This window comes from Plectropomus leopardus, chromosome 15 (genome assembly GCF_026936395.1).
Source record: "Plectropomus leopardus strain MGB_pleo_1.0 chromosome 15, ASM2693639v1, whole genome shotgun sequence".
Classification (NCBI taxonomy): Eukaryota; Metazoa; Chordata; class Actinopteri; order Perciformes; family Serranidae; genus Plectropomus; species Plectropomus leopardus.
Window position 1 is genome coordinate 31,999,431 of NC_142190.1, and position 24,367 is coordinate 32,023,797.

The 24,367-nt window shown below is 37.6% G+C and overlaps 1 protein-coding gene across 4 annotated transcripts in view; it reads right to left on the reverse strand.

The window, feature by feature from the left end:
- Positions 1 to 4,343: 4,343 nt before the first annotated feature.
- Positions 4,344 to 24,367, reverse strand: part of pknox2 (pbx/knotted 1 homeobox 2) — a 165,355-nt gene continuing 145,331 nt past the window's right edge. For all 4 annotated transcript variants that reach the window (XM_088088366.1, XM_088088365.1, XM_088088362.1 and 1 more), the window contains 4 exons: positions 15,893 to 16,012; positions 14,717 to 14,793; positions 10,798 to 10,970; positions 4,344 to 7,796 (listed from right to left, as the gene is read on the reverse strand). In XM_088088366.1, the coding sequence (XP_087944492.1) occupies positions 7,531 to 7,796; positions 10,798 to 10,970; positions 14,717 to 14,793; positions 15,893 to 16,012 (636 nt within the window). In that variant the 3' untranslated portion in view covers positions 4,344 to 7,530. The remainder of the gene's footprint in view (positions 7,797 to 10,797; positions 10,971 to 14,716; positions 14,794 to 15,892; positions 16,013 to 24,367) is intronic.

A 24,367-nucleotide genomic window follows, 5' to 3' on the forward strand; every position in this document is an offset into this window, starting at 1 on the left:
TTAAATATGATTAAAATACAAAAAATAAAATATATTTTAAAATACAAAATATATCAAATCTATACACACACACAAACACACACACACACACACACACACACACATATTTATAGGTATAGTGCTTATATATATAAAATGTATAATTACATAGTATAAATATGAGTGATGTGGATATAACATATATGGTTAAGCTGTCATATTTTAGACTGACTTTACCATGATAAAGGAGCAGGTTGCTGTTTATTGCTTATATATATATATATATATATATATATATATATATATAAACATGTATTTTATTTATATTTGTCTTTTTTACTGACTTACTGCAATTAATTAATTTCATTAATATCTAATAAACTCAGAAACATTAATAGTACATCAAGCAGATGGTATATGTCCTTTTGTGGTGTCCTCTCAGATAGTCTCCACCATGCTTTGCTGTGCTGCATGGGGACGATCCAGGCATGTAGAGAAAGGCACGCTGACACACAGATGAGGAAAATGTTGTTGAGTAATGCCAGCAGAAGTAGTCTTACGCTATTACCACAGATTACAACCACAAAAAATATGTGAGGTCATCATTTTCAAAAACTGCATTAGAACATTTTACCCAAACAAAGAGCACACCATTAGGAAGCCTTGTATATGATTTAATAAAAATAAGGAACAGGGAAAGGCTTGCAGAAGACAGGGAGCTGATACTCAGGATGAGGGTGCTGTCTTAGTGCAGGGAGTCTCCAGGCTCCACTGAAACCTGTGTAGCTCCTTTGCTGAAAAAGGGAGGGAGAAAAGGACAGGTGAGAGACATGCCTTTTATAGGCCTAAGTGGGAAACTATTTTGGGAGATGAGGTGTGTTTGTTCCCCAACTTAATTTATGGAACTTTGTTTGTTGTGTAAAGTTTGTTCTTATCATAGTGAATTACTAGCTTGGAAATTAGCTTTTTCTGTGCTAACCTCAGCATTTGTCTATAATGTTTCATATGAAAGGCCTACAAATATTGATCCTTTTTTAATCATTTATCAGACTTTGATCCTTTGTCAGCCTGCCCGTCCCTGGGTCTAAGCTTTTTCCATTGTTTAAAAAGGTCTAGCTACTTCACTGTTCTATTTCGTTTCACTACTGTTAATAAAAGAGAGTGATTTTAATACAAAGTGTAAACCACTGCATGTGAATGCATGTATTAGTCAGATCTGCGCTCCAGAGGAGAGCCTTCATCAGACTGTGTAATATTGCCCTCTACTGGATTTATACGTTAATGAACTACATTAAACTAGAGCCTTCTGCGTTTTATAACCCGCTTCGAAGTAGTTGCTCCTCCAGCACCCAGTGCTCCTTACCAATATACAATAACAGGATTACATATATAACATCATCATGAAAAATAATATAATACAATAGTGTAACAATGTCAGTGTTTAGAATAATTCCCCATTAAGCCTAGTTCGTTTCATTTTTCTAAATGACTTACTCCGTGTTTAAATCTCATTCAGGTCTTTCAGCTTCCCTCCTTTTGCCATCAATGGAAAATCAGCTGAGCTGAAACATAATAAAGAAAAATGAAGTCAACAGAATCACAAAGCTAAAAACATTCACCCTATGTTTCTGTTTACAGTAATATTTTAACATTATTTATCAGTCTCAAATATGCACTCTTAATCCATATCAATACTAATATATCACAAAATAGCACTCTGCTATCAAGCACCATGTTATCTTTAGCAAAGCTGACATGTAACTCTGAGCTGTAAAATAAATCTCACATCAACAGTGCTACCATTAAAAAGAATGAAGGTTGTGTTTTAGGTATTAACAGCCCTACTAAAAATGGAAAAGTATATCCTTTGCATTTGTAACAAAATCTGCTTTTATATATGATAACATAGTGAAAACAATCCTCATGTACATGGATCCACAAAAACAACCAAATACGCTGTGGTATTCATGACAGGCCAGTAGTGGGCGGAACTTTGTAATGACAGACCATAGAAGAACACTATGCACATTTGCTAAGTGCAACCGTGACATCACCGTTCTCTCAGGATCTGCGCATTGCCAGTTAACATGGTGACAGAAGAGGTTGCATTGTCGAATGATTACACTTTGCAATCCGGTTTCAAAAGTTTTCATTTTCAGGCCCCCAAAATGCCATTGTTGTGTGGACGAAATGCCAAACTGCAACAAAGTTTAACGTTTCCCTTAGTTGTCTGTCTGGACAAGGCCCACTGATAGATTGGTGACCTGTATAACTGATAAAAACAAACAAACAAACAAAAAAAACACATCTTTTACATTATGTTTCCACTATATTAAAATAGATTTTAGTTGACATTTTTTGTTTCATTATTAAGTATTGTATTAATTGAACCTTGACCCTCTCTGGCCTGAAGTGAACCTGACTCACTATCCAGCAACAACTTGACCATGAATGTGTTGACCTGACTCTGTGTTATTTTTTAAAGAAAACCTCAAGTATGATTTATAACCAGTTTAACTGTGTAGCTAATACCATTGCACGATGAATTAAAATACCTATCTTAGCAGTTGTATGGGAAAGATTAAAGTTACATTTTATCCCACATGTGTTGTTAATGTTCAGACAGGGTCCCTGGCTCCTCTGCTCCTCTGAACTGCTGTAGTCCTGTGTGGAATAATTATAGAGGAAATGTTGTGATGCCTGTACTTTTATGTAAGTTTTTTATTTGATAACTTTTATAAATATGGCAATGTTCTTCTATATGTGAGAAGTTTTGCTTCATCATGGTAATGTCAAATACTAATCATTCCATGTTGCCTGTAACCCCAAATTTATCAAATTGAAGCCCCAAACTGCAATTTAAATTCCTCCTACCAAAGAATGTGGCTGAAGGAGGAAAATTCAGCAGAGGTAGACCAGAACAGATATTTAATAAGCTTTGCTGCAATTATAGAATGACCTTTGCTGGGGGGAGTGGGCAGAAAACAATGCAAGGAATAGGGTGTAATTATACACAAGCATACAAGCCATGTGAAAACAATACAATGCAGCTGATGCAGGAAGCACCCACAGGAGTGATTACCACTTTACTCTGAGGGAGCAGAATCCCAAATTTCTGAAGTTGAAACCCTGTGGTGGTGAGCTCTGCTGGGTTCTTTCATGGTAGGTGGGAGAGTGTCTTGGTGGGCGTCTTCCAACAAGTTAAATCACAGGCTAGAGTAATAACCAATGGGTGGGGACAACACATGACAAGGAGATGAGGGAAGTTAAACCAATATTTAGACTGCTAACTCTGCATCTGGAAATAGGTTACACAGAAGCAGGGCAGGAGAGGGTTGGGATATGTCACGCACATATCAGCTTTGTTCTATTGTGATCCTGGCTCAGATATGTGCAGCAGGGAACAATGCTCATGTTAATTATCTAGTGCAGTGATACTCAACTTACGTCCCACGGGCCAACTATGGCCCCCAATAGAGTCCCAGGTGGTCCCCCAACCATTTAAATTATTCTTTTAATACACATTACATGACCGTGTGCATGAAACAGCATCAAATTAGAGCTTGTTTATCAAAAATAGAGGATCCATGGCACCCTCCAGAGGTCCTAGCTAAGCCTTTAATTTCTTAAAATTCTAGAAATGTCCCAAAATCCTAGAAACATCCTAAAGTCCAAGACATGCACTAAAATCCAAGGATAATCCTAAATTCCTTAATGTCTGTTATTTTGAGAAAAGTCCTAAAATCATAGACACGTCGTAAAATCATAGAAATGTCCTAAAATCTGAGAAGTGTCTTAAAATCCAAGAACCATCTAAAACTCTAGACACGTCGTAAAATCATAGAAATGTCCTAAAACTGAAGTAACATCCTAAAATCTGGAAAATGTCCTAAAATCCTACAAACATCTTAAAATCCTAGAAAAGCCCTAAAATCAGAGAAATGTTCTAAAATCCTTAAAATGTCCTAAAATCTGAAAAATGTCTTAAAATCAAAGAAATGTCTTAAAATCCTAGCAACATCCCAAAGTCTAAGAAATTTCTCATAGTGCTACAAATGTCCTATAATCGGGGGAATGTCCTAAAGTCCTAGTAATGTCCTAAAGTCCTAATAATGCCCTAAAATCCTAGAAACATGTATTGAACTGCTGGTACTGGCCCCTGGCCTCCAGTATTTTGCAAAAATGGCCTTCAAGCAAAGCAGTTTGTGTATTCCTTATCTAGTGTTTTGTTCTTTTTGTTTAGAGCTTTTTGTTGCTAAATACAAATCAAACTGCTGACCTCCCATTTTGGAGTTCATGGCCCTGGATGGGTTTGTTGAGCCTAAACATTCATATCACAAAGTCAAAATTAGTACCTTTACATGTTTTAATTATTAAAATTGGTCTATTGAAACACAATAGATTATGACAACCAAGTGTACAAATGAAATAGAAATATTCCCTATTGTCTGTCACTTGCTCTGGAAGATCCATTTAAAAAAAGCAATCGAGAAAAGAATATTAATGAGCAACATACTTCACAATGAACAATCAGAACATTCAATATAACATGGGGTTTCTTTTTCTAGACATCTTCACATTAGAAACGAGCGACTCCATTTCTGTGTTTTAGTACAAAACAGAGAGCTGAAATTGTTTCACAGTTTCTTCAAAATCCTTCACATAAAATTGAAAGGGATGTAACTACAGAGTTTTTTGTCCTCTTTCTCGTGTTCCTCAAAATTGTCTTCGTCCTCGAAAAAGTTTGTCAGTAAAAGACACTGGCTCTGTCAGTCAGGGGTTTCCAAAGTCATTGTGTGATTTCCCTCCATGTCGGGTGACAGTTTGTAGTGACTGGCAGTACTCGCCATGCTCCTTTGTGACAGAATCAACCAAGGTCACAAAAATACACAAGCATATTTCTAAGACTTGATGGTTGAAGTCAAATGTGTGCATGGCCACCAGTGAATACAACAGCCTCATTCAGAAAGTTTGCAAAACCTACAAACAGTATATGCAGAAGCAATTCTCATGATGTTCCTTGAGGCAAACAAAAAAGAATAAATATGCAAACCTTCAACACCAGAATGCAAACATAGGAGAAATCCGATATACATACTATATGTGCAGTCAGTATACACTGGTTTACTACAATTTTTTTTTTATTTTATTTTTTGCTCATGGGAGAAGAAAAAAAAAGAACTAAGATTGTTTCAAACGTCATGCTCTAAAAGGTTTGCTGCAGCAATGAGTCAAGTGCTTCTCTCATGAGGAAGAAACACACCGAGTGAGAGTGTCGTCAACCTGAGAACCTATGAGTCATTTAAAAGGCGTGAATGATGTCCCAGCAGTGGAAGCCAACACATACTCACTTCTGCACTTCTGCGGGTATTTGGACAGCATTACACCTTTATTTTAAAATAAAAATCTCCTTTCCTTTGGCTCCTCACTTCTATTTTAGGAAGCAAAAGGAAACATTAACTGCAAGGGTAACATGTTGGCTGTCAGTTGTAAATTGAGAGTACTTTCAGTTACATGAAATAAACTGTTTAAAAAGCTGCAGACTAGGGCTGTACCTGAATCGGATTTGGCCGTTCAACACAAATATTTGACTATTTGACATTCTGATTTTTCCATATGAAGTTTGAGAGTTTGAATGGGGTTCGGCAAGATGTTCAGGGTGACAGCGACATTCATGTAATGTTGTAAACAAGCTAAGTTAGCCTTCTGGGCTAATGTGTGCTGACTATGCTGGCTATTAGGTGGCTGTGAGCTTCTAAGTAATAGGCAAATGGTAACGTTATATCAGAGCCTGACCGAGAAAAGTCTCTCTTGCTCCAGGAAGCTGCCTCTGTCTCATTCAGACTCACTCTGTGTCTGTGTCTGCAGCTTTCTGTACCAGAGAGCAGCATGAAAGGCAGGAGCACTCACTCTGAAGCTAAATTTAGGTACACTGAAAACTGGCTGACAAAACAAACAAACAAAAAACCCCAAAACAAAACAAAACAAACAAAAAAAAAACCCTACTTCTTGTTGAAAGTACCTCAATTGACTGAGAGGTCTCCAACTGATGATTTGAGTCTTTGACTTTCAGGGGACAGCCCTAATAACAATCCATCAAACTGGATCAATGTATCAATTCAATGATCAGCTATCCAGTATCATTGATGAAAAGTAGAAACATAGATTCATATCATTGTCTTCGAGATACACTTTTATTTTGAAATACTTAAAATTCCCATGGCACATCTGTGTCACTGTTAAACAGCGACAGGCAGATAATGGCAAGTAGCCAAGAAAAAGACACTGAGGATATTTATTGGAGAGCCAGACTGTACTAACTCTAAAGTTGTCAAATATGGCCACTTTTTCAGTGGTTTTGCTATAAGATCCTAAATCCAAAAGCGGCCTTTCATGTCTGTAGCAGGGAATGCAGCCAGATAGAACCTTTTGTAGTGTTATGATAAGCCGCTGGACAGCCAAAAGGTACCTGCCGCAGCAGCATGATATATGGATGGACGGCACCAGTTGAGAATGCAACCAGACAAGATCTATCACGTCATCATGATTGGTTGCCATGTGCTTTTGTTGCCTGTACATAAACACAAGCAACGTAATCCCGCAATGTGCTTGTGTTGACATCACGGTAACAGCATCCCAGAACATAAACAGCAGACGCAGTAAGTAATATGGAGAAGCAGAAGTCCACTGCACTTGTTATGAGAATGTGTTGGCCAAGCAGATAAAAGTGAGCTGCCAAAAAAAGAGGCTGTTTACCGTGGAGTTCACGCCGTAGCTAAATCTGGGAACCAAAATGTCAACAGGCACACATTGCAAACTGGATAACAAAAATAAAAAATAATTTAAAAAAATTCACAACTGACTTGTACAATCTCAGTCGATTGAGCTGTCTCTGACTTATGATTTAAATCTCCGACCTTCATGAGGCAGCCCTACTGCAGACCTTTCCGTAACTCACTTCATGGTGCCAGAATATTTGGATTACATTGTTACATTGAATGAAGTATTTGTTTCTCACATACAGTCAAAAGATCTCTCTGTAGAAAGATTTTTTTTATGTATGTGCAACTAATCACGACTGCTCTTTCTCCTGTTTCCTTCCTCAGTTCACCCTAACCTGAATTCAGACAGCCTCAAAATGTCATGGCTCTCTGAAAGCATCAAACGTCTTGTGAAGTGGTTCAAATGTCTCAATTCAAAACTGTCAGTAATGTTTTCAACCTTTCAGTTCCTGTCTCGTTTCTGTCCATATATAAACAGGAGCTATAGAGTCAAAATGTGCAACTATCCAAATATTCCAAGAGCTCACTGCATGAGACCATACTACAGTAAAATGAAACAACACAGATTCATCATTAAACTCATATTTGTCCTCTATAATTGTGATGGTCATTGTGTTTGATTAGACTCCATGGTGGCTCTGTATAAGAGTCTGATGAATTTGGAGAAAACCTAATATGCCCTCGTATGCTCGCAAGAGTCACATCTCATGAGTCGTCATAGTTTGAATGAGGCCGCATCAAAGTTCATATCGTCTTTTCCTCTGCTCGACTACTCCAGTTCCTCTCTGTGCTCCATGCGCAGATCTCTCCTTCCACCTCCTCCGCTGGACATTTGCCTCCCCCTGTCATTTTCCTCCTCTCCGTCCTCCTCCTCTTCTTCCTCCTCCATTCCTTCCTCCTCTTCCTCCTCCTCTTCCTCTTCATCCTCTTCTTCGGTGCCGTCCATGGAGTCGTCAGCTCCCAGCATAGCTTGCTGCATGGCCAGGGTGGCCGAGTCTGAGGACAGCGACTGCAGGCTGTCCATACTCAGTGGGTCTGAAGGGACACAGGGAGGAGTTATAAACCCAGTCAGTACGTTTGCATACGTCTAAACATGTTAGTCTGATTGAAATCATACTGAGTTGAATTTCTTTAAGTTGGACTAACACACCTAGATAGTGCGGTTGGGCTTCAGTTTACTCTTTCATGTATACGCGTCAACTGGACCTGAACTGGCCTAGGTGTTCTGCACATGCGCCATAGTCCCCGCACCGGGTATTGACCCAAAAGTTAAGCAGCATAAATTTGTTGAAGAAAGCCGGGAAAAACAAATAATGTGCAGCGACAAAAAATTAGCCATGTTTTTACTGTTTGACATGCAGCCCGTTTGCCGCTTGCTAACTTGCTAACAGGAAGAAGGTCCAATAGCCTCTTGCTGAAAGCAGGGAGACCTCCACTCACTGTGGCAGAGTGAGACATACTTCATCAATAAAGAGAGAGTAGTTTAATTAAATGGCCTAAAGGAGCTATGACCTTAGCTCAACTTAACTGTGCATGTAAATGTAGTGAGTGCTGGACCACATTCATCTGCTCACCTTTTTGTTGTATCTATCTAAGTTTGCTTTCAAGCAGCAGAGGTTAGGTGGCCAAGGGTGGCAGGCCAACCCAATCACCAGCTGGCATTGTGTGTGTAGCCATAATGTGGAATGAGTGGTCAGGTTTAACCACAAAAACAGCTTGGTTATTGTTAAAAAAAGGTCATGCTTTGGCTTAGTATGCCCGGTTTTAGTGACACAATCCCTGCAGGAAATGCAGCAATTCTTAGGTAGAAAACATCTGCTTTTCAAAGACTCTTGTACACATTTTCCACCAAAATTAGCACCTGTTTGTGGGATTTTTAAATATGGGAAACCTGAGAAAAAGGAGGCGATAGACTGCTTTCCCATTGCCAGTAGAGCAGAGCTGTGTACACAGTTAGTAAACATTAAAAAGCAGCATGGAGGTCTGTGAAAACTCTACAATACTTACTTCTCTTTATATATCTTTTACTTATTCAGTCTCTCTTTCAAACTTTGATCGATGTTTGTGCACAGCTTTGGTTGAGATGTAATTTTTTCCAGTGCATCATGATATCCAGCCAGTTCAGGGCCACAGTAGTGCGTTCCCTCAGGTGTTGTCTTTCCATCAATGCTGATAAAAACCCGTGACTACTGTGGAGTCATTTGATCTGGGTGTGAATGCTGATTGTTAAATTTTCCATTCCATTAAAAACCCTGATGTTAGGGGGTGTTAGAGGGTTTTTTGCAATGGAAACGGAAATGTTGGTATGATATGAAACATGCAAATGTAATGTATTTGTAAACTGCAGAAATGTACAATTCCAACATTTTCTTCTGGTGACTTGGCAGTGCAGGACAATTGCTATTGAAATATTCCAACACAGGATCAGGTTAAAATGGTTATTTGCCTCAAATATGAGATCCAAAATATTACAGCTACTCTTAACTCATTTGGAATTTAGTGCCTGTCCTCAGGGATTCTGTGGTTTGACTCTTTTTTATGTAAGCAATTATCTGAATAGTTTTCAAATTGCATGCACTTATGATAACAGACAGGTCAATGGCAAAACTGTACACATAAGCGCCAGATATGACCAAATCGGATGATTTTTTGTTAATGCAATGCCAGTGACAGTAATGATGGAGACACATATGATTGCACTACAAGTTGATCTGGAGTTTAACCTTTTAGAAACCCCAGCAAATTGGCTTGAATTCTTTTAAAAACATAGGAAGAAGTTAATGAGCAGTGAAAGACGAAATTACCCGAAAAAAGTAAGAAAGAAGGTTTTGGCTCTCAGAAAAGTGAAAAAAAGAAAGAAACCAACCAAAATTGCCTGGAAAAATGCTTAAAAATATAATTTTGTGGCTTAATTTCAAATATGTAATTAAAACAATTATAAATATATTTTTCTGTTTTTTTTCTTTTTTCCCTTTACATTTTTCCCTATTATTTAAAAAAGATATTTTTTCTAAACTTACTAATACCTGACTACAAAAAAGTAATGACCAAAAATATATACATAATTCTAAAAAAAAATAATAATTTAAATACATAGTTATGATAATTTAAAATATTTCTTAAATAATTTTGCTTCAAAAAAGTGTTTAAAAACATAAAAAGTAGTAATTTAGAAAATTAGCTTTCAACATTTTTTTTTCTAAATCTACTAATTTCTTGCAAACTGTGGAACATTTTTCCCAAGTTCCTCATTGCCTTTTCCTCCATGTTTTTGAGAGAAATCACACCAATTTTTGCTCAGGTTTCAAAGGTTCAAACACATGGAAAAGGTGTCTGAACACATCACAAGAAAAGTGATGTTGCTCCAGGTTTAAAGGGTTAAAGTGGTGGCTATTTATTGATATTATTTTATATCACAGTATGCAAAGTTATGTATTCGGCAGTACTTACACAATAAACTATTTTTTGTATGGTTTATTATGGCCTAGAAGCAGAGTTTCATTTTGCAAATGTTCCCTCTCTGCCTGAATGAAAACTACACTGAAGATGACCCTCCTGTTATTACTGCTATGACTATCACAGTTCAGTTAAAGGATGACAGTGAAGTTTGGTTTTGCTTTAGCCACACTGGTCTGTTGTTCTCTCCTGCAGCTGCAGCACAGAGAAAGCAGATAAGAAATTACACGTAATGGCTAAATTCTATATCCCAAAAAGGGCCTCCACATGAAAAACTTTGCAGTTTCTTTGGATGACTGAAAACTATTTCTTTATCTAACTATTCTCAAGAGAGTTGGACCCCTCCTGTGTTCAAACACACGCTTAGATCTAATTTAAGATTCCTGTAAGAAAAAAAAAGCAGATATTTTTCCAAATAATTTTATACTCTTTGTTCTTGACTTTGGCCTTCATGTGTTCTCACATTAAAGCAAGGAACAAGTCAACAGTGACATCTAGTGGGGACACTTCAAACACACCAGTTTGAAATAAAAATCCTGGGCTTTGATTTATTTTTTGGGGTATGTTAGTGTTGGCATACTGTCTGAGTTGTTTCCTGATCTGTGTGTCTGCAGGACTCCGGCCACGATGGAGTCAGGCCAGAAGCGCTGCGTTGGACGGTGCTGGGACTTCATCTTCTTGGCTTTAGGAGCCGGGTCTGGGTTACTAGCGTCCAACATGGGCTGGAGGATACGCCGGCGAGCGTTGATGAACCTGGGAGGATGAGAAGAAGAGGTTTGACAATGTCCACTGATCAGTCATATGACGTATAAATCAAAAGAGATACCAACTGTAGAACATTGCAGTCATAATTTCAAAATATGTTTTATGAAATAATATATACTTTTCTAATGAATACAGAAATTTGTAAGAGAAATGTAAATGATCCAAAAATACAAAGCATACAAATTATTATCGACTTATATTTTCACAACAGAATACCCTTTGAGGGTACAGCGTGTGCAATTTTGTGGGATATATTGACAGAAATTAGATATAATAAAATAAGCGTGTCACCTGAAAATAGGAATCGGCACATTTTTGTTACTTTAGAATGAGCCGTTTATATATATACATACTGAGAGGGTCCTCGTTTTCAGAGTCCAGCGTGTTTCTACAGCAGCCCAGAATGGACAAAACAAACACTGGCTCCATCAAAGGGGCCATTTCTATGTTTTTTATGCTTTTTTTCTTTGCGTCAGCCACCATCCTTAGCAGCCTTGCAGCAAAGGTAAGAAAGCAACATAAAACAATGCTTGGTGAAATAAAACTCCATTATTCAGTGTCTGTGTTGGTAATTCAGCTTCTGCTAAAAACCTCCAAGCATATGGATAATATGTTAGCAGAGAAAACAGGTCAACACACATTAGCAGGTGCTGGGCTGATGGCCAATCTATGACATGCTGAAATGTAATGCATGAAAGTCAAGTCACAATTATCTATAGAGGCATCAATTGGAAGAAGTCAATGAGCAAAAAAAAAAACAAAAAAAAAACCAACAATAAAAACACAAGAAAATTACCTGAAAATAAAATCAAATAAAGAAAAATCAATTACAAAAAAGTAATAACCTGGAAGAACTGCAATTTTTTTTAATAATGTTTAAAAAAATATCTTGTTTTAAACTTTTTTCAGTGAGAAATGAGAGACAGCATTGCCCCCCTACGCCCAAGACAACACAGTACTCTGGTATGTATGTCTCAATGGTCATCCTGCGATAAAATTACATTGCATTATGAAAATTATAATATCTTTTTTACATAATTTAAAATATGTAATAATGATAATTAGCTATAAATAGATTTTCCCCTTGCTTTTGTCTTTCTTCCTTCGACATTTTCCCCTAGCTTTAAAAAAAGATATTTTCTAAATGTACTAATTCCCTATCAAGTTGCTCATTATCTTTATCTCGATGTTTTTGTATGAAATCGCACCAATTTTCAGGTTTTAAAGGTTTACATACTTGTAAAATGTGTCTGAAAGCAGCTCAAGAAAAGTGATGTCGCTCCAGGTTTCAAAGGGTTAAAGGGCTAAAGAAAAGGGATGGGTCTGAAGACAAGTTTTAAATTTCTCAGTGGACGGGGAAGATCTGATCATTGGAGGGGGATTATTCTACACCTCAGGACCAACTACTGAAAACACTTGATCCCTTTAGTTTTGAACTGGGCGTGTGATGAGTGATTGGTCACCAGGTGGACTCAGACATATAATCAGATTTGAGTTCATTTAGTGCTTTAAACACAATTAAATCATTTTAAAATCTAATTTGTATATTACTTGTAACCAGTGAGGATAGGCCAGTACAGGAGAGATACGGTTTCTTTTCCTGGTAGAGAGAGAGGACTCCCTCATGCAGCATTTGAACAAGCTGCAGGTCATATAGGGCTGACTGACTACTTCCTACATACAGACAATTACAGTGGTCAAGGCGAGAGGAAATAAAAGGATGGGCTAAAATCTCTAAATCTTTACGGAAAGGAATGGTTTTAATTTTGTAAGTGATCTGAGATGACAGAAGCTAGTGTTGATTTGTTTATTAAGTTTTAAACCAGAATTTGCAGACACACCAAAATAATATGATTTTGTTTTTTTTTAAAGATTCTGTTTTTTTTGGCTTTTATTGCCTTTAATGGACAGGACAGTTTAAGCGTGAAAGGGGGAGAGAGAGGGGGTCGACATGCAGCAAAGGGTCGAGGCTGGAATCGAAGTTGCGGTGGCAAGAATACAACCTCTGGATATGGGGCGCCACTCTACCCACTGAGCTACCAGGTGCCCCATAATAAGATTTTTTTGCATGTGACTTAACATTGAACCCTTAGGGGGCTGTTTGGTGCATTTTACTTGTTTTTCATTCTTCTTTTTTTATTCGATAATTTTGGCTGTGTTCGTGCATATTGCGTAAATTGGCAAGATTGTGTATTTTTGTTTAATCTGTGAATCTCCAGCTCAGCGCCTACAATAAGTCTTAAATACACTGTGTAAATAAAATTGTTACATTCATACTGTTAAGTGCAAAAAATGCACCACTGAAACCCATTCAAACTGACATTTTTGATCTCATAGCCATCAAAGCATAAAAAACATGCATTGTATTATTTCTTGGTGTCAATCTGGGCTTTTGCCTCAGAATTTGTCATTTTTACTGCTTTCCAACTAATGACATCATTTTTATCATATTTGGCATATGAAGAAAATAAATGCAAATTTCCATTTCCAATTGTCATAATCAATGCTGCTGCAAATCATTGACATATCCCAGACTGTTATCATCAAAAAAGTCTACATTGCATGTAGTATTGAAAATTAGTCCTTTTTTAAAAAATCTAAACATTGTGGCAGCATGACAAAAATCTGGCATTTAAAGGATTAAAATTCTAAAATGAATGAATATTTGCTGTTTATGATTAGGACTGATTTTAAAAGTTAAAAGTTTAAAAAATAAACTCAATGAAAGTAGAAAATCATATTAATGTATAATTTTTTATAGCCTGATTTTGAAAAGCACATTTTCAGTGCAGAGTGGTAAGAGTGTGAGTATTTCACACTGCACAAAAAATAATAATGTATAAAAATTAGTGTTGCTACTAATCATAGACATATCCCAGGCTGTATTAAAAAGAGCTTGTAGTATATTGAAAATAATTCATTATTGTGAGTGTGTGTGTGTGTGTGTGTGTGTGTGTGTGTGTTTCATGACGAAATTCTGAAAATTAATGAATATTTGATATTTATGATTAGGGATGATGATTAAAAAAAGCAATGAAAGTCGAAAATCATATAAATGTATAATATTTTTAAAGCTTGATTTTGAAAAGCAAAACCTGTGAAGTATTACAGCGGTTAAAGACAGAAGCGCAAGGGCACTGAATGTGGATGCAGACTTGACTGCTGGGCTGAAACATACAATGTGAAACTGCTTCTTTCACTATGGTGCATTTGTTTGTGGATAATTCTTCTTCTAGTAAAAGACCTCAACAGTAAAGGACTCCCCGCCGTGACTTCACCCTCGGCACATGGGACAAGCTACAAACTGCAAACCTCACTGCAAGATGCCACTAAGCCTTACATACTGTTGCTTTATCAAATACTATCATACATCTCGAATGTCAATAGACAAACAGGTTTGTCTCCATTTTTAAGAGAAAGTAACAGATTCTACTTTTAATGTAATTTTAATTGTGATGTTTTTCAAACTTCGTTTTCTAAAACAAAAAAAAATCTCTGACAACAAAAACAAAAGAGAAGTGCCAATATATGACTTTCATCTTAAGTGTACTTGATATATACAGCCAGCAGATGGCGCCACAGTACCAGCAATGTGCTGAGGAGCAACAGGCAACTCAGGTTTGAGTAAAAGCTCTTCTCCACACATTTTTCAACTACAATAGTGGAAAGCACCATCTTTCTGTCTCCATCAGCACATGTGATAAGACTGTTATTGTCATAAAAAGGCATCTTACCAGTTGTTCACTTGCAAAAGGGTTAGATTTGTTTGTGCTGCAATCTGCCTCTTCTCGTCTTCTGTTGGGTACGGATGCTGAAAACAACAAGAAGGAACACCTCAGTTTTCAAGTATTTTAATCAGCGGCATTTATGCATCACTCCTAACTGATGCTCAGTTCTCATGTGAAATAGAAATTTTCTTCTCTAACCATTCCGAAAACCACCGTCTTGAACTAGTTTAAGTTTGGTTTAGTTGGTTTAGTTTAGTTGCATACAGTTAAAAACTGCATAAAATCCAGCTGAAGAAAAAAATGTGTGAGGGGAGGTGAAGAATCCAGAGGCTTATACTTGAAAAACATCAAACTTAAACAGAAATGAAGAAAAATGAAGAAAAAACAAACAAAAACTCCTACATTACCATTTTACAGAAAAATACAAAAACAAAAATAATAAAAAAGAGCAGAAAAAGAAACCAGTCAGTAAATATTCATGTAATGATAATTTCCTTTTACATTTTTTTAAAAAGATGATGAGCTTTTTCTAAGATGTACTTTATCATTTCATATCAGTACAATGTGATCATAAATGAGGGACTACTGGCCATGTTATGTTTTGTAAAACAGAAGGCGAAGCTGATCGGCTTGTCTAGTATTATATGAATAAATCTGTGAATTAAATATACAAGCTCAAGGATGGTGGTATAGAAGGCGGTAAAAATATGTATTGATATATAAACACACATATCTGATGAATATTTATGTCATATACTGAGAGAATGTCCAGATTCCTGAAAAGTGAAACAGAGGCCTCATTTTTGCAGCAAATAACCTTCCTGAAGATTGGAGGGGGATGTATATGCCCAAACAAATCAATCAAATCAAATAGAGATAAATCATGGAACAATTTAAAGTTAATGAACAAGAAACATTTACAAAACTTCAATTTTGTTACAAATAAAATTCACGCTTTTTTAAAATTTATTTTGAGACCATCGATTGATACTTTATCACAATCCCTATCATTTCTCATGCTAAATGACGCAAATGAAATTAATTTGATTTGAAATTTGATATTCATATACATGATCTTACATCATCACTTCCATTTCTGCTTCCATATCTGCCACTTCATAAAAATTCCCTTGAAAAGGCCAAGAACATGTCAGATGAACGTGTACACGCTCTGTGCCTCACCATGAGATGCTGAAAGAGCCAGGAGCGCATGATGTTAGTGGCATGTTTGGGCAGGACCCCCCTCTTATTCTTGGACTTCTTGTCTTCGCTGTCCAACAGGGAGGACAGGTCCACGTTTACCTTTACGATAAACACAAGGAAGAGACAAGAGGGAGAGGAAGAAAAGAAAAGAGCGGATGCTGGGGCTTAGTTATTGTTGCCACGGAAACAAAGGGAGACTACCAATTACCTATCTTTTTTTCAGTGGCAAGGGCAGAAACACCTCCTCAAGTGTCACCATGGAAACTGAATTTGAGTAATGATACTTAAAATATAAGAAAAGCAGCACCCTTGACGGTGTGGACGCACAAGAGGGTCAGCAGTGTGTTTGACGAGACGTTTAAGGAGCAAAGGGTCGGACAGGGCTTCGGTCAAAAGTTTGGATGTGATAATGTGGTGGAGCATCAGAGGAGCGCTGCGATAAAGTGTGACTGTGTTTGGCTTGTTTTTTCATCTGTGTTGACCTAAGCCTGTCTGCATTCAGTGAGAAATCATTATTCAGATGTTATTGTTTGGAGTGTGAGCGCTGAAGGACAAGAAGCTCTCAGAGTATTGACAGTGTTTGACAGCCTGCAGTGTACATATGGATGTGTGTGAGTCCATGTGTTTGGTCTGGCTGAGCCGTGCTTGTGAGGACTGACTTCGTGGTCCACTATTTTTGCGAGGACATTTTGGGTTGGGATGGTCATCAGGGGTTGTGTGGTTACAGTCCAGGTTAACCCTTAAGGCCCGCTTTAATATTACACACACCTGCATCGCTCTGCGCACAAAATGTGGACAAAATATGCTTTTCAAAATCAAGCTTTAAAAAAATATTATACATTTATATTACTTCATGCTTTCATTGAGTTAATTTTTAAACAACATCATAAAGACAGCCAAAATTATCAATAAACGAAGAATGAAAAGCGCGTAAAATCAGTCCTTAACTGTTACAGTGTTCCTCTGAAGATAGCCTTTCGCTTCATGTAACATACTGGTGAATTTGTTTTTTGTAAGTTAGGTGTTTACATAAGGTAGCTTTAATAAACGGCGACTTAGGGCTGCACTATATTTGGTTTCAAGACATCACACTAGATGACATCAAGTTGTGGCATTTAGAGCTAAAACTGAAGCCAACACAGAAGTGCCAAAAACTGCAGCTCCTCTGATGGCCACTTGAAGCTGGCTCCAAGAGGGAGTCATCAACCCCCAAGTATTAATGCCCAACTTTAAAGCAGAAATAAACATGTTTCCAATCTGGTACAAAAGCTTTTTTGGTCTCTATAGCTAATTTCAGCATTCATGACAACTGTACGGGAGGTGAATTTTATTATAACGCACCCATTTACATTTTATTAAGGCTTAAAGTTACACATATTTAAGGACATGGTGGCTTTGAGTGACAGGCCGTCTGCAGAGGCTCCTCAGCTTCTCAGTTAAATCCATCCCTCGCTCCTCCCCAGGTCCACTAAATATGATCATTTCTGGCTAAAAAAACCCCCTCAAAACATGATGGCGGCAAACTCTTTAAATTAGCAATCAACAAAACCAGTGGGTGACATCACAGAAGCCCATTATTCATGCATACGGCATACATTTTGGCAAGATTGTTTAATTTTGAAATTTCCAGCTCAGCTCCTTCAATCAATCAGCAATACACTGTGTGAACAAAATTACATTCATACTGTTAAGTGCAAAAAAACACACCATAGAAACCCATTCAAACTGACATTTCTGATCCTTAGAATTTGTAATTTTGACTATTTTTCACTTGATGACATCTTTTTTTTTTTTTTTTTTACCATATTTGGCATATGGAGATATATATTTTCACTAGGTGCACTGTCACAATCAGTGTTGCTGAAATGTATTGACATATCCTAGTCTGTGAAAATCTAAAAAATTGTGTTTATTTATTTATTTTTTTTTAAACATAGTGACACAATAATAAAAACCTGGCATTTAAAGGGTTAAAATTCTGAAACTTCACGAATATTTTATATTTATGAGTAGGAATGATGTTGGTTAAAAAAATTATTCAACAAAAGTAGAAAATAATACAAATGTATGTATTTTTTTAAAGCTTGATTTTGAAAAGCGCATTTTGTGTGCAGAGTGATGCATGTGTGTGTAATATTAAAGCAAGCCCTGAGGGTTAATTTTATCACTCACACAACAAAATTCCATGAATTTTCCAAAACTTTCAATGATTTTTACTAATTCCATGACTTTTCCGGGATTTCCGTGACCATGGGAAACCTGCCACATGCTTTCGTTGCTGAAACATAACCACATGCTTTTATTATTATTATTATTATTTTATTGGCTAATCCTAAGCATGTGCTTTTGCTGACATGCTGCCATTGGTTGCGCTATCCCAGAGCATCAACAGCAGACACAGAAAGATAACTAACATGTAATATTTTGTGATGATTTGGCCTGAGAACATGTTGGATGGTTGGTACTGGTGATGGTAAACTGTTAGAGAGAAGGAATGCAAGTTAATGCAAGTGGAAAAAAGTGTGTATGTGTGTGTTTCCGAGTGTGCTCATGTCATTGTGGAGATAAATGTGTATGTGTGCTCTGAGGCAGATAATATGAAACACAATGAGCCCTCAATAGCGACCATTACCAAACCCTCTTTGACACTATCTGCAAAAAGCTATTATTCATACTCTGAATACATACTAAAGATGAACACACTCACAGTCACACTGCACACCATTTTTTGCTGCCTGCATATTCGTAAACATGTTATATGAAATAAGTCTTTCTAATCTGTCATTATAATTGTACCCAGCAGCACCACAGAGTTTTTTATGATTTCCTTCAATGAGCTACCCACATGTGAAGGCTAAAACACTTCAGAGGGGAGCATACTGTATGAAAATTTCATATGCATAAGCATGTCGAACAAAATGCATGAATACATAAAAAACACAGGTCTGCTAAAGACAGGGATTCATTAATTTTATGTGGTGTGTGCTACTGGAAAGAATACCGCCTGTCTGGAAGATAAATAACAGACAAAGCTATATGCACTCACAGCCATGCAGAACCCCCCTTAACCCACACAAGGCCCATAAATACACATTCACACACACTAACATCCCCCTCATACTCCCCGCACGAAACAAGAGTCATTACAGTTGCAGCTGGATGTCACGTGGATAACCCTCCTCTTATACCCCCTCAGCCCTGGGAGTGCGTGGGTTGCGGGGGGAAAGCAAGGTTGAATTAATTGGCGGCACCGAGCTCGAGAGTGTGATTACTCGGGGCTTGTCGGCAAAGTAGCAACGGGGCTGTGTTCAATTCCCAGCCCACATGTAGCACTCTGCCTCAGCTGGGTCGCGGCTATTCACAGAGGCCTCCTCTGACTGTCAAGCATGGAATTACCTGTCGGAAAGCGAGCCGCTCTTCAGGCCACTGCTGCTGCACGCGGATCACTGTCTCAACTCCCCTGCTCCCCCTTTTTATTTATATCTATAGGCAAGCGTGGAGACTATCAAGGCCAGACACAGACTGGCCTCGCCATTGAGATGTTCAGTCTGTCTGACCTGGTGCCTCTCTGAGACATGTGTTTGAAATGTCTTAACAAAGGGGCGATCATAAAACTAAATGCTAAAATTCAGACTAAATTTGTATCTGTAATTCTGTATTACCCACTCACTCGGATGGCGTGTTTTTGGTTAAAAAAACGGTTAAGTTCATTTTCTGATTAAACAGACTCCCCCTCTTTACAGCGAAATTATCTGTCTTCTGTTGCATGTTTTAATTGGTGTTATCAGTCTAAGTTGCGTCTCCAACAAAACCGGTGAAAAAATAATGCTCATGCACATGAACTTTACACCATAGATCCTGCTAAAGAGCGTGTTAACATTCAAACAAGTTCCTCAGGTGGTTTCAAATGCAAAACTTGCTAGAAATGGGTTCTACATACTTTCAGTCAAATGGATAGCTCTTTGAAAAGCATCGGTAAAGCTCACTGAAGCGACGAAACGCCAGACTACAAAGACAGGTGGTTTGGCATGACACGTCTCAGAGTTAACGCTTAATGAGTGTCGGACTTTCAAAAGTAATATTAGCTGAAACTGACATCCCTGGTTCAGGACATCTGTGGGCATGATGTGCAGGTGACATCAGAACATTATAAATAGTTAGAAACCTGGTGTCAGACGATAATTAGTGTGCATCCAAACAGATGCTAAGAAATTCAAATATTATGAAACGAAATGCCAGTCAGAAGCAGGCTTTTCATTTTCACTTTGCTGGTGATGTGGTTTCCAAACAGAAACCAGTAAGTCCTGTGGAGCACAGCTTGAAATGCGTTGTCTGTGCTCCTGTCAATGACAGACCTTTAACTGGCAAATTGAATCCTTGAGGGTTTTTAATGTTCGTATAGAATGTTCTGTCTGCTCTGCATTTGTCGGCTTTTTATTTTGCCTTCTGTCTGGCATCTTAGTCCTGTGTTGTCTCTCTTTTGATGAGTCAGCACTAATTATCCCGGTCAGATTCCTTGTGCTTTCAATGTATGGAAACAAACAAAAACATTTGTCCGGTGAGCACCTAACGAGGGCTCAGGTGCCTGTTGGTCTCTACTCTCCATCCTCTCAGACCTCCTTCCCAACAGACAAGGTTCTAGAGTCTAAAAAGGGAAGTCATAAAGGTTTTGAATGACAATTGTTCTCTTCTGGATTAACTTTAATAAAACAATTATACTTTTGAAAAGCATTAGAAACAGCTTTCTGATGACTCTGACAAAACAAGAAGGCAACTAACAATGTATTAAATTGACAGAATGTTCACGGAAATTGTTTTGTTGTATTATATTTTTAAAACAGAATGTCCCTTTTTAAAAATTCTTTTCGGTGTTATGGTTAAATTCGCCAGCAGAGGCTCAGGAGGCAGAGCACAGGATTTCCAACACATTTATTTATTCATAGCTGGCTGCAACAATTAAAACATCTGCTGCCACAAATAGATTTTGTAGCACTATTGAAATATAAACACTGTGCAGTTATTTATTGTAACACATTTTTGGAGCGCACAGTGTACTGTTGTCACAGACGGAGCAGAACAGCAGTTGCAGTGAAAGTGAAACTTAAGCATTCATTGTGCTGTGACTAAAAGTTTGCATGCACTCACTCTGCACACTGCTCAATCTGATCTCATTAGCTCTGAGTGGATTAACTAATCAATTATCCATGCTGTGACTTAAACTTCTGCTGAGGGATAAAAATACACTGAACAAAAATATAAATGCAACAGTTTTGTTTTTGCTCCCATTTTTCACGAGCTGAACTCAAAGATCTAAAACATTTTCTATATACACAAAAGACACTTTTCTCTCAACTATTGTTCACAAATTTGTCTAAATCTGTGTTAGTGAGCACTTACTTTGTTGAGATAATCCAACCCACCTCAAAGGTGTGGCATATCAAGATGCTGATTAGACAGCATGAATATTGCACAGGTGTGCCTTAGGCTGGCCACAATAAAAGGCCACTCTGAAATGTGCAGTTTTGCTTTATTGGGGGGGTCTGGGGGGGTCAGACAACCAGTCAGTATCTGGTGTGACCACCATTTGCCTCACGCAGTGCAACACATCTCCTTCGCTTAGAGTTGATCAGGCTGTTGATTGTGGCCTGTGGAATGTTGGTCCACTCCTCTTCAATGGCTTTGCGAAGTTGCTGGATATTAGCAGGAACTGGAACACGCTGTCGTATACGCCGATCCAGAGCATCCCAAACATGCTCAATGGGTGACATGTCCGGTGAGTATGCTGGCCATGCAAGAACTGGGATGTTTTCAGCTTCCAGGAATTGTGTACAGATCCTTGCAACATGCAACATCATGCTGCAACATGAGGTGATGGTCGCGGACGAATGGCACAATAATGGGCCTCAGGATCTCATCACAGTATCTCTGTGGTGGACATTCCTACAGTCAGCATGCCAATTGCATGCTCCCTCAAAACTTGTGAAATCTGTGGCATTGTGCTGTGTGATAAAACATGAACATTTCAGAGTGTCCTTTTATTGTGGCCAGCCTAAGGCACACCTGTGCAATATTCATGCTGTCTAATCAGCATCTTGATATGCCACACCTGTGAGGTGGGATGGATTATCTCAGCAAAGGAGAAGTGCTCACAAACACAGATTTAGACAGATATGTGAACAATATTTGAGAGAAATGTGTCTTTTGTGTTTATAGAAAATGCTTTAGATCTTTGAGTTCAGCTCATTAAAAATGGGAGCAAAAACAAAAGTGCTGCGTTTATATTTTTGTTCATTGTAAATCATTTTGAGTTTTGCCTGCACTGAGTTCATGGACTTGCAAAAAAACGTATCAACATAAATCGTGTGAGTGTCTTAAAAATGAGTGTCAAGTAGCATCTTGTACTCCAGCATGTAAATGTGTTTGTGAATCAGTAAATTTGACTCATGATATTTAAAAAAAGCACTTTGGGCAGTTGAAAGACTACAAATGCGCTATCCAAATGCAGGTCCATTTACCATTCTATACTCAGCTGTGATGACATGTTAAGAGTGGAGTTCCACAAGTACAAGTAAGCAAGTGTAAAATCCACTCTGACTCATCATTTAGAGATAAAACATGATGAGCGGATGATTTTTAAAAATAAAGTGCACTGTATTTACACATGAGGCCTATCAGTGGTTTTCTAATTTGGCTGTTTGCCTAACACTAGCGAAGTGTGAGAAGAACTTCATGAAAACACAAGTGCTCTTAGGACATGTTCAGACAAGAATGGCCCTACTAAAAACAGAAAAGTCTTTCCTTTGCACTCAACAAATCTGCGTTCATATGACAACATTGTGACATCGATCACAGATCCACAAAAACTATAGAAAATGCTGTAGTATGCATGCCAGGCCAGTAGTTTGCGGTATAGCTACGTAATGACACACCACAGAAGAACACCATGCACGTGCGCCAAGTGCGGCCGTAACCTCACAGTTCTCACACGATCTGGGCATTGCCAGATTACATGGTGACAGAAGGGGTTGCGTTTACAAAAGATTACACTCTGGAATTTGGTTTTGAAAGTTTTCAGGCCCCAAAAACACTGCTGTTGTGTGAATAAAAGGTCAAATAGCAACGAAAGTTTCATGCAAGAATCATTGCTGTGTAAATGGCCCCTTAGCTGTCAGTGCTTTTGGCCTTCAACCATGCTGCTCAGCAAACTACGTCAAAACATTCACTCTAAGCAGTGTTACTAACTGTAAAATCGAAGAAAAGTTGACTTCACTTAAAAAAATCTAGAAAACTGACTGCCTCATGAAATGTACATGAATATAACTATTAGTCTTAGTTTTTTTAAACTTTATATCTAATTGTTAAGTTTAACTAAAATTTAGTAACATTTACTTAATTTTGTGAAGTTGTTGCAACTTCAAAATAAAAAGTTTTATTCAATTAATCTTTCTAAGTTTTAGCAACATTCAGTAAACCACGTTTACTGTTCTAAATATATGTATTACGCTGGTTAAAAACTAGACAGTTATACCTGTATTTTCTTACACATGTTAACAAAACAGAACTCGCAGATCTTCTAAATTCATCAGTGGCAAAATCCTCCTTGTCATGACCATGTCAGGTCAGACTAACTTGACTTACTGAGGTTTCAAACACTTAGAAAAGAACAAGGTTATTTCTGTTACTTTTAAGTTGAATTAACTTCACAAAATTGATTACAACTACATTTCCAGTAAACTTAACACTAAGATATAAAATAAACATAAATTAGGATTAATAGTTATATTTACTTTCCTTTTTTAAGGCAATTATTTTCCAGTTTCCTTTATTGCTAATATTCAAGATGATGTTTTGTCACTTCCCAATGTTAAGAGGACTGAGTTTGGTTCATTTAAAACGGCCTATATGTGAAAACACCCTAAAACAGTTTCTTCTTTTGAATGCTGTGGCTTTCAGTTGTAATTGATTACTAAAAACAGGCACGAGGCTTATTCATCACAAGACAAAGGATACAGTGAGTGTCCCAAAAATCCTGAAATAACTGCAGAAGCCTTTGAGGTGGAAAAAAAGGAAATATTAAAACCACAAATGTGTCCTTGTGTCGTAAAAAATCCAATTCCAGGCATTCATGTGGGTTTGACTGTCTTAAGGCCTTTCGTGGGAAGGAGATAAAACATTTGTGGTCATAATATTTCCTGTCTATAATAATCCCACAAAACTGTAGATTTTTTTTCCTTTCTCAAAGGATGTGGCACTTTACTGAGACCATTCTGGTAAAAGGTAAGTGAAAATGTTGTGAACTAAGTTTGATTTCCTGCATTTGTGTAAATCACGTCATAAAAATATTTAATCTACAGTCTAGATGCAGTTTTTAGTGCATGTCCTCACATGACTTTCCCTCACAGTGGAACCTGTCAGGATCACTGAGGTGCCCCAAAACATCATGGGAATAAACTA